The sequence below is a fragment of the Vulpes vulpes genome, chromosome 14 (genome assembly GCF_048418805.1).
Source record: "Vulpes vulpes isolate BD-2025 chromosome 14, VulVul3, whole genome shotgun sequence".
NCBI lineage: Eukaryota > Metazoa > Chordata > Mammalia > Carnivora > Canidae > Vulpes > Vulpes vulpes.
The window spans coordinates 139,353,995-139,368,121 of record NC_132793.1 but is presented as its reverse complement, the minus strand read 5'-3'; the positions used below and the strand labels follow the sequence as shown (position 1 = coordinate 139,368,121).

General features: G+C 47.2%; 2 protein-coding genes across 13 annotated transcripts in view; one reads left to right on the top strand and one right to left on the bottom strand.

The window, feature by feature from the left end:
- Window positions 1-7,691, top strand: part of NCAPG (non-SMC condensin I complex subunit G) — a 41,401-nt gene extending 33,710 nt beyond the window's left edge. Inside the window, exons 16-21 of the mRNA XM_025997157.2 lie at window positions 282-456; window positions 2,296-2,457; window positions 2,894-3,032; window positions 3,641-3,727; window positions 5,244-5,310; window positions 6,249-7,691. Coding sequence (XP_025852942.1) covers window positions 282-456; window positions 2,296-2,457; window positions 2,894-3,032; window positions 3,641-3,727; window positions 5,244-5,310; window positions 6,249-6,372 — 754 coding nt within the window. The 3' untranslated portion in view covers window positions 6,373-7,691. The remainder of the gene's footprint in view (window positions 1-281; window positions 457-2,295; window positions 2,458-2,893; window positions 3,033-3,640; window positions 3,728-5,243; window positions 5,311-6,248) is intronic.
- The window catches only part of LCORL (ligand dependent nuclear receptor corepressor like), a 159,277-nt gene continuing 146,021 nt past the window's right edge, over window positions 872-14,127 (bottom strand). For 10 of the 12 annotated variants that reach the window (XR_011997237.1, XR_011997239.1, XM_072738016.1 and 7 more), the window contains one exon: window positions 6,166-8,957. Coding sequence is in view for 9 of the 12 variants with exons in the window: in XM_072738016.1 (XP_072594117.1) it covers window positions 8,777-8,957 (181 nt within the window). In the remaining 3 variants the exon portion in view is untranslated. Of the gene's footprint in view, window positions 2,114-6,165; window positions 8,958-14,127 lie in introns of those variants that run through there. The other 2 variants (XM_072738019.1, XR_011997238.1) reach the window with 2 other exon arrangements.

Genomic DNA, 14,127 nt, shown 5'->3' with positions numbered 1-14,127 from the left:
TTGATCAATCAGAATCTGAGTTGAAGTTCAATTCAGGCTCCCCATGAGTCCTATCTATAAATACAAGTTTCTTTTTTTCAGTGGTTAGTGATAAAAATGAGAACTTAATTAGATTTTATTTACCTGAATTATTTGTCTCTTTCCTCGATGAGAATATACTGTTATCTTGATGGGGTGAATTTTATACTTTTTTGTTGTTTGTTTTTTGTTTGTTTGTTTGTTTTTTTGAGAATCATATGCCTTTTCTTTGCTCACAAATTTTTCAAATTGTTTTTCAATAGGACTAATCAGGAATGTTTTGAAGAAGCCTTTCTTCCAACTCTGCAAACACTGGCCAGTGCTCCTGCATCTTCTCCTTTAGCTGAAGTAGATATCACTAATGTTGCTGAGTTATTTGTAGATTTGACAAGACCAAGTGGATTAAATCCTCAGGCCAAGAATTCACAGGATTACCAGGTGGGTGAGGAAGTTAGTCTATGGATAGTAAGGATGATGCCTGTCATGGAGGTAACTGTTTTTGATGAAATAATCCTTTTCATAGGTTCTTTGAAACAGAAAGAAGCCACATTTTGATCTTGAGATTTCTGGTGTATATGGTGGCATATAAACACAAAGTAAGAAAAAGACCTTTTGGGAAATGTGATAATCCTATAAAGATAGAAGTAGTCAATGCTAGCGTTTTTGCTACTGAAATTCAGAACTTGCCAAAAATAAATCACTTTCACTACCCCTTCCCGACCTAGCGCTGGCTGTTAAACAGTCTGAAAAATGTCCTGTATTTATTTAGGACTCATTGAGTCTTCAAATGTTGGGTTATACCTGCTATATTTCTGATACAAGGAAGGAGAATTGAAAGAATGAAGCTCACCTCAAGCTTATTTTTGTTTTTAATTCAAAGAAGATAAATTAGCGGCAAACTTTCCCGTAAATTAAATTTAAGCTAGGTTTTTAATCCTTTAATATAATTAAATCAGACTTGTTACCATATTGAAAGTTAATGTGTTGTTAATGATTTCAGATGCTAGCTAATTAAGTTGAAAGTATTGCTTTTTAATTTGAATTGATATTTAGTGACTTCATACTCCTTTCACATCATTATGTTATATGTTCTTGGAAAGAAGATTACAAAGGTTATTAAGGCAAAGTATAGTAAGGGTAGGTGATAGGGTGACTAAGTGCTTTAGGACTTTTGAAGAAGGCAGGTATCATGGGGTGGGTGGGGGGTGAAGAGTACAGCATTAGTAGTAAAATTCAGTTCAGTCTTGTTGGGATTTGGACAGTGGTTTGGGTAGAGCAAGAAAGACCAGATAAAAGTGATTAAATGTAGCTGGTTGCCCAATTCATGGTGGGAGTTGTGGAGGAATCATTCTGGCTGAGGAGCCAGGATGGCCCTGTTGAGGGACAGAGCATTAAGGTAGTAGGGAACGGGGAGTTGGCCATATTTGCCATAACGATGTAGGGAATATATATTGAAAGGCTTAATGGGATGAAAGTTACCTATTAGGAAGATCAATTTGATCACTATTGTTAGATGAGGTGAACTGGTGAGGGGAATAGAGAATATTAATAAAGAGAGGAATTGGAAATCTTTAAGATTTTTAAGAGATAAAAGCTTGTAGAAAAAGAATAATAGCAGCAAAAGAAATTAGAAAGAAAAGAATAGTAGGTGTTGACATGGAAAAAAATCACGAGTATAAAAGACACGCAGAAAGAGCCCAGAGAGGCAAGAAGGATAGAGTCCAACCAGGATAACCCTAAGGTCCTGAGTATGGGTCAGAGAAGACTCCGAAGAAGCTGCTGACATCGTTCAATTGCAGAGTTTTCTCACGATCGGCATCCTGCAGGAGCGAGGGAAGTAGGCTGAGGCAGGGGAGGAACCTGGGCCCCAAGTCATCCCCAGGAAGTTCTTGAACCGGGATGGTGCTTTGAGTCGTCCAGAGCCAAGACAAGGCTGGGCTGTTAAACCTGCATCTTTTCCAGCCATTGAACGTGGACTAGGAATATGACGGGGCCCTGCTGTCTTCGGCCTGGATCAGTTCTGCACCTGAGAACTTTTAGCCTCCAGAACTCCGTCGTGAAGGGGGCGGGTCTGGACCTTGTACCACAGGAGCCTCTGTAAGAAGAGGGAGAGTTCAGTTTGGGAGGAATATGTTAAATTTGGTCCTAGACATCTTGCGTTTGAGATGATGGCAAGAAAGTTGGAAATGTTTGTTAGATGTGTAGGAACTATATTGTAATGGTGGATATTCCAATATTCCAATTTACAATATTTCAATTTTCTCTTGACTTTTCTAGGCTTTATCTGTTCATGACAATTTGGCTATAAAAATTTGCAATGAGATCTTAACATGTCCATGTTCACCAGAAATTCGAGTCTATACGAAAGCCTTGAGTTCTTTAGAACTCAGTAGTAATCTTGGTCAAGATCTTTTGGTTCTGTTGAATGAAATTCTGGAGGTAAAGTAGTTTCTAAATACTCTGTATAAATGCTGCATGAATTTTTTATCAAAGTAGAATTTATGTGGTTGTATTAAATACATTACATGGTTGTATTAAATTATACATATGTTGGCAAATTGCTTAGTTGAAGCAAACAGGGACCCCTGGGTGCCTCAGCAGTTGAGCATCTGCCTTGGACTCAGGTCGTGACCCCGGGGTCCTGGGATCGAGTCCCACATCGGGCTCCCTGCATGGAGCCTGCTTCTACTTCTGCCTGTGTCTCTGCTTCTCTCAGAAATAAATAAAATCATTAAAAAAAAAAAGTAAATATTTTACAAATTAAATAGAATTTTTTAAGAGTTTTAAAATAATGTGATACCATATAGAGCATTTTTGAAAGAAGATTGGAAAATGCTACATTAAAAATGTTAATGATATTTTTTTTCTTTTATAGCAAGTAAAAGATAGGACATGTCTGAGAGCTCTGGAGAAAATCAAGATTCAGTTTGAAAAAGGAAATAAAGAGTTTGATGACCAGGCAGGAGCAGCACAGGATGACAACGTGACTATGACTCCTTTCCAAGTTGAAGATGGTAATTGCATACTAACCTGAGGATTTTAAGATTCTGTCCTTTTCATCTTAATGAGGCACATTATTTTTTCCTCTCACATGTGGTGGTTGGATTTCAGAAATGAAAGAAAAATGTTTCTAATTTAATTGCCTTGGAAGGGATCCCTGGGTGGCGCAGCGGTTTGGCGCCTGCCTTTGGCCCAGGGCGCGATCCTGGAGACCCGGGATCGAGTCCCACGTCGGGCTCCCGGTGCATGGAGCCTGCTTCTCCCTCTGCCTGTGTCTCTGCCCCTCTCTCTCTCTCTCTCTCTGTGTGACTATCATAAATAAATAAAAATTAAAAAAAAAAAAAAATAATTGCCTTGGAAAACATATTGCTGATAAGTGTTTATTCTTTCATAGGTCTTTTTTATGTGTACATTTTTCACCATATAACCACGCATACATACTGTCTTAGTTTCATTTGCTTTCCAATATTCACATTTCTTGGAACACTGATCTATGATAATTTTCAATAGCTGCTAATGATACTGATTGTCCTGTTTTATGAAAAATCAACTTGGAAAGACCATTTAAAATATTTAATGCAGCTTTTAAAAATTTACATTGTTGCATTATTTCCTTTAATAGAAAAAAGTAAAGAAGCATGTAAAACTTCTCTCAGGGATGGAAAAGCAACCCGAGCATCAAAATCCACTCAGCAAAAGACTGACAGAGGTAGTGTATGGATCTTTATAATAAAACTTTTCAATTTTGTTTTCCAATGAAATACTGATTTTGCAAGTGTCCTTGTAGATAAAGATTTTTAAATTTCTCAGTATCTTTAACTTTATTTTCAATTCTTTAAGCTGATACTGTGTTTCGCTTTGTGTCTAAAAGATTCTAGTACCAGTGTTGCTCCGAGTGCTTTTGATTGAAAGTGATAACGACGCAGTGTATCATATTGCCAAGTACTGTTTGGGTTGAATTAAGATTTTTTTTTTAATCAGATGATCAGTGATGATTTTATATTATCGTTTGTATTCTGTCCCTTATATGATTAAGCATTTTTGAAAAACCTTTTATCCCTGTAATGCTTGTCTGGGCTTCTGTTTTCCCTTTTCCCCATTTTCTTTCATAATTTCTCAACATCATCTATTTCCCAAGGGATATCCAACAATAGGGGATTTGTTGGAATAAAGTAAATGTTGACTATTAGGGGATCACTTGGAAAAAAATCTGAAATTCAACATCTTTTTATTGTTTTATTATTATTACAAAAGCAGTTCATGCTTATTACAGAAGAATCAGAAAATACATGCAAGCAAACTAATATAAAGAACGTTAATAATCCCACCCACAAGCCACCCATTATTTTAATTCTTAGAAAACAATTTTGAGGCCCTTTCCTGTGCAGATTTAATTTTTTTCTAAATGGAATCTGGCCATAATATTTTTGTAGCCAATCACTTATTTAAATGCTTATTGTCGGGTATTGTTACAGGTTAGTCCCATATTGTTGGATGTTTTCCTGGGGCTAGCTGCATTATAAGCAAATATGTAAGATTTTGGAGAAAAACAGTAAGTTTCACATGAATCCATAGGTTATGTAAATTTCAACCAAATGTTCCTTCTGAGAAATTTGATCAGGTTCTTAACATAAATGAGGAGCATCACGGGCTAAATTTGTCTTAATTTTGGAAGTTTCTAGCAAGTAGAATTTTTATAACCTTCAGCATATTGTTAAAAGGTGTAGCTTTTATACAAATGATGTTTTACGACACATATTTGAATTGGCCACGTATGTGTTTGAATATTTTACAAGAAGCCATTACCTAACTGATTACAGTTCTTTCTTCCGGGCCTATTGATGGGCTTTCCCCGCCTTTCTCACCTTAATTTTCATTAGTTTCTCCATACACCATGTGCTATAGCTGTAATAGAAGTACTTCTCTTTCCATACCATGTTTTTCACATTCTTCTTTCTCCCAAATATATTTAACTAAAATTTGCCTCCTTATAATTTTTTTTTTTTGCCTCCTTATAATTTTTGTCCATATTTTCCCTTGCCTGTTATCCAAGTTTACAAACGAAATGAATAGTTGGTTAGAAACTAGGAAAAAAGAAAAAAAAGAAACTAGGGAGAAATGTGTTGCAGAGGGAAAAGAAAGGATTTGGGTAGCCCAGAACGTAGATTAGAAACACTAAGCAATTGCGGATAAATTTTGATCATGAATTATACACTGTCTTGAAGGGCAGAGAAAAAGGACAGCCTCGACTAGGAACAGGAGGCGCCGGGCTGCGGAGGTGGACTCTGAGAGGTATGCCGTGCACATCTAGAAAATGTGGAGGCTTTTTGTCGTTGTTGTTCTAGTAAATAGCGAAGAAATTGTAGTTTGCTTCTACTGCCAAAGAGTGAAACTCCTATGTAGTAAGAGACTCAGTGAAAACTGTAAAGAGCAAGGTCGTGGGTATATAGAGTCTAAAATTCCATTATCAAGAGCCTTTGACCTCCCATGGCTTGTGTGCTTTTCCAGGTGGGCAGCCCTTAGTCCTGGGTGGTCGTCTTGAATATGTCCTTTCAGTTTATATTTCCTGATCTAATCATGTGGTTGTATGTACGGCTCCTCCCTTCTTGAATTAGCAAACTCTTAGGATTTAGATTTGGGTTCTTGACCTTTATAAGTAGGATTATTCTACCATTGTAACTTGATTATATTTGTGGCATAGTGTTAGTTTTAGGTTCTGCCAAGTAAGCCACTGCTGTGAGCTCTAAGTTTATAGCTCTCTTTCATTCGTCTATTGGAAAAATCGTACTGTATTTTCCGTATGTAGCTTTAGGTTAAGTTTTGACTAAATTTAAAATGTTTGGGGAACTTGCTGTTTATAAACAGTGTCTTAAGAATATGTTGCTTAAAATAAGAGAACTTAAAATGTTTTTTCACTTGGAGTTGTCCTCCAGAATTCTTTTGGGCAGTTGTTCCTGTTTAATCACACACCTCATTACAAGATTTTGTTGTTTTGCCTTATAACACCAGGTTCCATATAGATAGACAAAGCAGTTAGCTAGGTTTTCCGTGATTTACTTGGCAGGATAGCAAGATAGTTAGTCTTTTTTTTTTTTTTTTTGGTTTTCGTTTTAAACTTAATAGAATCAGGATTCAATTACACGCTGATAAATGACAGAAACAAAAAGTTTTATTGATAAACTTGTTTTAAAGCTTGTATTTAAATTGGTGTATTTTCAACATCTATTTAGTGATCCTGAAATTCCAGAGCCAGAATCAGAAATGAAGATGAGATTGCCAAGACGAGCCAAAACAGCAGCACTAGAAAAAAGTAAACTGAACCTTGAGCAGTTTCTCAATGAAGAAATAAGTTAGAGATGATGGAGGTGAAGTCCTTTTAACCGTGTCCTTTCAAAGTATGTTCAGGTCTCTACTTAAGTTACCCTTGTATCAAAATTAGAAAATGTATTTCTGATGCCTTGTAAGATTTTGTGCGGTGTGAGTCCACATCACGGTGGCCTGTACTGAAGCAGGACAGCGCCTGGCCCTGAGCAACCGGAAGCCTGTGTCAGTGCCGTGGGAGCAGCCACATGTGGGGTGGGCCTAGGAACCTGCTCCGGACCCGCTGCTCAGGCCATGCGCGCGCCCTCACGTTCTGGACCGCCTCTCGGTGTCGCTAGCTCTAGTAGCTGCATCTGAGAAGCTCGCGACTTCGAGGGGGCGCGTGTACCCAGCATAGATGGACACGCTTCAGGGCACGTTTAGAAAGGGACATCTGTCTCCAGGGCAAACGACGTAGCACACACTGGCTCGAAGGGGCTGTCAGGGAGGGGGGTAGGACAGTGGACCCAGAGTCGCCAGCCATCTAAGTTGAATGGTTCTTTTGATGATTTTTGTGGTTAAGAACTAAGAACATTTTGGCTGTGCTACCTGAACGGGTAATTTCTCTTCTCACCATATCTGCATACAGGAGCCCTCGTTTGCTTAAGTTTCTGATGGTGTTTCTTGGGTTAGGGAGATGTTCACATATACATATACATATATATTAATTTTAGTAATCTCTACACCAGTGTGGGGCTTGAACTCATGACCCCAAGATCAAGAGTCTCAGGCGCTCCTGACTGAGCCAGCCGGGCGCCCCCACATAAATATATATTCATTATGGGGTTGCTTGCTTTGTTTCTGGCGTGACAGTACTTGCTGTGGATAACAGGACAGTTCTAGCGGGACCGTGTGACAGGAAGCCCTTTATGAACTGGCTTAGGAGCGCGGTCTTCACTGTCAGTTTCGTCTTTCTCCCCCAGTTGGCACTCCCCTGACTGGTGGAAGTCCGCCTACGAACTCCGTCCTCTGTCCTTCTGCAACACTCAGCAAAACATGTTTTCTTACCCCTTTCATTACCTTTTCTCTTGGATTATCCAGAATAGAAATGTCCTAACATTGGATCTGTTTTCGTAGTAATTGTGCTTTTTACGATTTAGGCCATTTATTTGAGGTGATGTTCTAAGATAGAGCTAAATTAGGATCGTTTGTGCTTTTTAGAATCAAATTGCTGTATTACATACACATATGTGCTTTGTAAAACCCGGAAATACAAAAGGAGTCTGAGCGATACCAAGTAAGAACGCTTGTTAAGCAAAGGAAAAGGCAGATGTGGTGGCGTAAAACAATAAAACACAGATGCTTGTCTTTCATCCTGTTGGCTCTGTGTCGTCCTGTGCTTCAGATTCCTCGTGTAAGTCTCCTTTTGTTAAATCCCTGTCACTTTAAAAATACCTTTTGGGGGTGGGGGTGGGAGAACCAGGACCCAGAGTGTCCACGGAATGTGCTGGGACCACGGGTTTGGAAGCCCCGCCAACTACGTCCCTGACCCCGCAGCCGGGGCGCCGAGGGACCGGGCCGCGCTCGTGCGCCCGGTGGGCCAACGTACCAGAGCTGTTGTTCTCGGCCCGGGAAGAATGAAGCTAAGCACCGAACCTTTAGTCTTCTCACTGCCCACGTTAGACACAGTCGCGTAGCTGTTGCTGAAGCTGTGCTTTTGCACTATCGTAGTTTAAGGTAAGGAGAGGTGTCCTGATGGAGGAGGACATTTTACACTTAAATGGCTAAAGTACAATAAAATCAACAGATGTAAATCCATTTACCATTTTTCATTCAAAACTGGTCACTTACACGGCCCAGTGACGTGTGCGGGGGCCCAGCCTTGCCGGGGGGCAAACCTGCAGCCGCGCCGCTGACCTCGCAGCCCGCGGGTCCCGGGGGTTGAAGGGCGCAGACGGCGGGTCAGTGGAAACCTGCTGCTTGCCGGTGAGCTGTGCTGGGTCCGCTGCACGTGTGGGACTTGCAAAGAGACGTCTGGGCGGTACCTTTGCCTTTTACCAGTTTGCTTCGAGGTAGTTGGTACCCGCCTGTGTACACTGTTCATGGGTCAGGTCATCAGCACGCATGTTTACATACCAGCTTTCTAAATCACATGATGCAGTATATATTAGGGTTTGTGCACAGAGATAAAACCAGGGACAATTATGTATTTAAACCGAGGGCATAAAAAATCCACAAAATACCATTAAAAAGAGAAACATCAAAAATCCATTTGTACTGCAAAATTCCACAACGGTCTGATGTAAACGGCAAAAAAAAAATACAAGGAATGTAATCAAAATGATTAATGCTAATGATTTAATATAAAGACATCACAGGACTAGAAATAGTTCAAGATCAAGTGATAGATGCAGGATATTGATGTACAAAATAAGGACAGTGCAAGAGGAGCTGCGATCTACTTCTCTTCGCTTTTGAGATTTTGGTTATGGACCGCGCAGCTCGCTAGGGACGCTGCTGTCAGACTCAGGTTCCATTCAAGGGGACGAGTAAGGCACATCTTAATGGGGCTCAGGGGGCCACTTGCTGTGCTGCCATCGGACACATTCAAGTGCTCATCGGTTCTCATTTGTCGCAGGCTGGAAGACAAAGCGCACAGCGTTTTAGTTCCACGACCTCAAAGGCAGGATCCACCTCGTCAAAGTTCAGGTCACGGCCCGGCCTGCGGCGGCGGCAGAGGGCGGAGCGCGGGCACCTCGCGGGCACCTCGCGGGCACCTCGCGGCCCCGACGCCCGACCCCGCGCTCCGCCCGCGCCGCGTCCGCCGGGGGCGCCCCTCCCCCCCCGCCCCCCGCCCCGCGTCCCTCCCCGCGACCCTCCCCGGGACCCTCCGGCCAAGCACAGAGCTGGCTCCGGACGCGCGGGGGCACGTGGGCCTGACCAGCGCGCAACCTGCTGGGGGAGGTTCCCGCCGCTCCGGGCTCGGCCTGCGGGGGTGTGGGGGCCGCGCACCTGCTGGGGGGGGGTGGGGGGGCGCGGAGCAGGTGCCACGTGGAGGCAGGGACGTCCCGCGGCTCCAGGTCGCCGTCCAGGGCAGCGGGGCCGCCCCGGAAGGGTCTGGATGCGCTTCGCCGAATTTTATTTTGCGGGTTTTAAACCAAAGTCCACGACTCCGGGATGCGTCTGTGTAGCCGACGGTGCGTGTAGGGCTGCCGGCCGGGAGAGGGAAACTGAGTCACGGGCGCTTTTCACATTTTGACAGACGTCGACCGCGACTCGCTCTGGGGGCTCCGCGCGCCCCACGCTCCGCCCAGCGGCGCCCGAGACGGCTCCTGCCCCCGCTTCCGTCACGGCCCCTACGGCGGCGGCGGCCCGGGGGGCGGGGCACAGGGGCGCTCGCACCGCCGCGCTCGGACCCCGCGCATTTCCGCGACCCCAACGGCGGGGTCCGGCGCTGACCCGCGGAGGCCCCGAGTGACCGCGACCAGTGGCCCCCTGCCCCTCCTCCCCTCCGCCTCCCCCCTCCTCCCCCTCCTCCCCTCCCCTCTCCGCCTCCTCCCCCTCCCCTCCCCCCTCCTTTCCCCTCCCCTCCTACCCCTCCCCTCCTACCCCTCCCCCTCCTTTCCCCTCCCTCCTCCCCTCCCCCTCCCCTCCCCTCCCCCTCCTATCCCCTCCTCCCCCTCCCCCCTCCCCCTCCCTTCTCCCTCCGCCTCCTCCCCCTCCCCTCCCCCCTCCTTTCCCCTCCCCTCCTACCCCTCCCTCTCCTTTCCCCTCCCTCCTCCCCTCCCCCTCCTATCCCCTCCTCCCCCTCCCCTCTCCCCCTCCCTCCTCCCCTCCGCCTCCCCCCTCCTCCCCCTCCTCCCCTCCCCTCTCCGCCTCCTCCCCTCCCCCTCCTCCCCTCTCCCTCCCTCCCCTCCTACCCCTCCCCCTCCTTTCCCCTCCCTCCTCCCCTCCCCTCCCCCTCCCCTCCCATCCCCTCCCCCTCCTATCCCCTCCTCCCCCTCCCCCCTCCCCCTCCCATCCCCTCCCCCTCCTATCCCCTCCTCCCCCTCCCTCCTCCCCCTCCCATCCCCTCCCCCTCCTATCCCCTCCTCCCCCTCCCCCCCCCCCGTAAATGCACCCCACCTGTGGACAAGTAATGGCTCTAGCTCCCCTGACCCCGGCACCGGCAAGGCCCCCGCACCCCCCACCCCCAGTACCCCCAGGGCCCCCGCCGTGCCCTTCCCACCTTCCCACGGGCGCGGGGCTCTGCCCCTTCGGGCTCCCGAGCAGGGCGGCTGCGGGCCCGTGTGCCCCCCGCCCCACCCCCGCCCCGGCCCATCCCGCGTCCAGGTGAAGTCGCCCGGGCCGGCAGGTGGAGGCAGGACCTGGCGCTCCCGCTGCCCGCAGGTCGAGGTGCTGGGGCGCACCTGGCGCCGGAGCCCCCGACCCCCCTGACCCGGCCCCGCCCTCCGGCCCCGGAACCGCCCTCGGCCCATCGGGGTCCCCCGCCCCCCGCCCCCCTCCAAACCCCGTCGCTGTGCTCGTGAGACCAGAGGCCCCACCGCCTCCCTCCCCCTCCTTGGGCCCAGGTCACCCGCGCCTGCGGCCGGGGACCCCATGCTCGCCGCACCCCTTTCGGACACGATGTCCCGGCGGGGCCGCCCCAGGTCCCGGGCTGCATCACCCCAGAGCGAGGTCGCCCGCCTTCCCTCCTCCCGCTAAAGCACGAGCTGCCGGGGGCACAGCCCACTGGCCCCCTCCACGCCCGCCCTCCGGCTCCTGCACAGCTGCCAGGAGGCCGAACAGACCTGCCCCTGGCCCTGAGGGAACCGGGACCAGACGCGCCTCCCACTTTACACAACTTAAAAAGTAGACAAAAATCCATGGGATGCACAGATGGATCCATAAACACTATACTGCGGAGCCCAATGCCGGGCTTGAACTCATGACCCTGAGGATCAAGACCTGAGCTGAGATGGAGTCAGATGCTTAACTGACCAAGCGCCCCAAGGGCCCCTGAAATATTAAGACCAGGGACAAAAGACCGTGCAGGGTGATAAGGATCCCTGAAAGGAGGGAAGCCCGGAGAGTCGCTCTGCTTACTGCCAAAGAGTTTCGAGGCCGCAGTAGAGAGAGGGCCCCAAAGGGGCTTGGAAACCTTCCAGGGGTGACAGGACAGTTTGTGGGTGAGGGAGCCCAAGGCAACCAGAAGCCGTGGCTCGGACCACAGGAGACACACAGAGAAGGCTCCACGGATCTGCACTGGTTTCCCCAAATCTGTAGATAAATCCTGATCAGTGCGTGAATGTTTCCAAGGCCGTGAAAACCACCCCTGAACAGGACTAGGCAGACACTCGCTAGAAGCCGCGTGGGACGGGATAGGGTCTGTGTTCCCACCAGCAAGAATGGGAAGACCCCTGACACACGGCAGGAACTAATCATCGGGAGGGCCTCACCTTGGGGCCAAATCAGCCCTACGGCAAGACCTCTCCTCCTCAGCACCACTGACGTCGGGGCCTAGTGATTATCGTGGGGAGCCACACACGTAGAAGGTTTAGTGGGGTCCCCGACCTCTACCCACCAAGTGTGACGGTCCAAGGTGTCTGTGCATCACCGAAAATCCTCCACTGGACATCACCAGTTGAGAACTACTGTCCTACGCTAAAGGCTGTTCCAACTCTGCCTACCAATGCCCAAAACAAAATTTGAAAGAATAAAAAGTTTTCTTTTTTTTTTTTTTTTTAAATTTTTTTTTTGATTTTTATTTATTTATGATAGTCACACAGAGAGAGAGAGAGAGGCAGAGATACAGGCTCCCTGCACCGGGAGCCCGACATGGGACTCGATCCCGGGCCTCCAGGATCGCGCCCCGGGCCAAAGGCAGGCGCCAAACCGCTGCGCCACCCAGGGATCCCTAAAAAGTTTTCTTAATAAGCTAATGGTGTCTCAGAACAGAGCCACAAAACACTGAAGGCCTTGCAAAAACAAGCAAGCCCCCACCCCCAGCACACAATGTAAAATCTACAATGTCTAGCATCCAATCTAAAATTACCGGGTCTGCAAAAAACAGGAAAACATAAAAAATGAGAAAAACCAATCAATAGGAACTGGTAAATAACACAGATTGTAAAACTAGCACACCAGGATGTTTACCCAGGTGCTTTCGAAAAGCTGAGGAAAGCATGAGCATGAGGAGGAGAAATACAATAATTTCCCAAGAGACTAAACTTAAATCTCAAGATGAAAATCTAATTTCTGAAATGAAAATATCATGGGTGTTATTAACAGCATACTAGACAATCCAAAGAAAAGGTTATCAAACTTAAAAGCAGAAATAGCATAATCCAAAATGAAACAGCAAAGCAAACAAAAATGAATAGGTACCAGTGATCCACGTGACAAAATACATGTGGTTGGAATCCCGTCGGGAGGGGAAAGAGGGACAGAAACATTTTAAGAAAACAGGGCTGAAAGGTTTCCATATGTGATAAAAACAATCCCCTCATAGCCAAGTAGTTAAAAAAAAAAAAAAAAACTCCAAATAGAAAAAACATGAAGGCAACAATGCCAAACCCATTTATAATCAAAGTGCTGATAACCAGTGATAAAATCTTATAAGCAACTGGAGGAGGAAGAAAAACCCAGGACGTAGAGTAGCAAGTATAATAGTGCCCGCGGACTTCTCTGCACGACGGTGGAGCAACAGCTGCAAAGTCCTAGAAGAAACCTATGGTCAAATCTGAATTTCATATCCAGCTAAAATAGTTTTCAAACACAAAAGTTGGGGGGGAAAGTGAAATAAAGACTTTCACAAAAAATGGCAATGCTGGGTGGATTGAACAGCAAGCCCACACCACAGAGGTGCTAAAGGAAGTTACTCAGGCAGAAGTAGAACGGCATCCGATAGAAACCTGGATTTGTACAAAACGGTGAAAAGTACCAGAAATGAGAAATTCATGTGGAAAATACTTTTCCTATTCTATTTTTTTTAAAGATTTATTTATTTATTTATGATAGACAGAGAGAGAGAGAGAGAGGCAGAGACACAGGAGGAGGGAGGAGCAGGCTCCATGCAGGGAGCCCGACGTGGGACTCGATCCTGGGACCCCAGGATCGTGCTCTTGGCCAAAGGCAGGCGCTGAACTGCTGAGCCACCCAGGGATCCCCACTTTTCCTATTTTAAGAATCTCTTTGAACAACTATGAAAAGGAGAAACAGCAACAACATATTGGGAAGATTATACCATTTATAGAAGCAAAATATATGTCAGTAAGAAGAGTGCAGAGGCCTGGGGGGAGGCCATGCAAATGTCCTGTAAGTTCTTGGACTAAAGGTGAGGTGGTGTGGCCACCGGAGCTCAGACGTGCAGGGCAAGCCCACGCGAGAACTTCTTAAGAAACCAATTGAGGGATGAAATAGAATAAAAAAGCAGGAAGTAGATAATAGATGGGACGAATAGAAAGTAGAGAGTGGGGTGGCTGTCATCAAAAAGACAAGCAATAACAAGTGTTGGTGAAGATGTGGGGAAAGGGCGAGCCTTGCTACTCCCGGTGGGTGTGCCCCCTGCGGAAAACAGTGCGACGTGGGGGGGCGGGGGGTGGGGGGCCTGCAAGGCTGCGACACCTGAAGAGCCTGGGCTTGGCCGCGGTGGGCAAACCCCAGTTGTGCGGAGACCGGACCGCCCTTACAGATGCGCCCCCCCCCATGCCGGAACAGCACCCATGATGCCTGCTACACCCCCAGCACCCCCAGAGCCCCATGGTCCCCCCGCACCCCTCCCGCTCCCCTGCACCCCCAGCTCCCCCAGCGCCCCTGGCACCCCCTGCG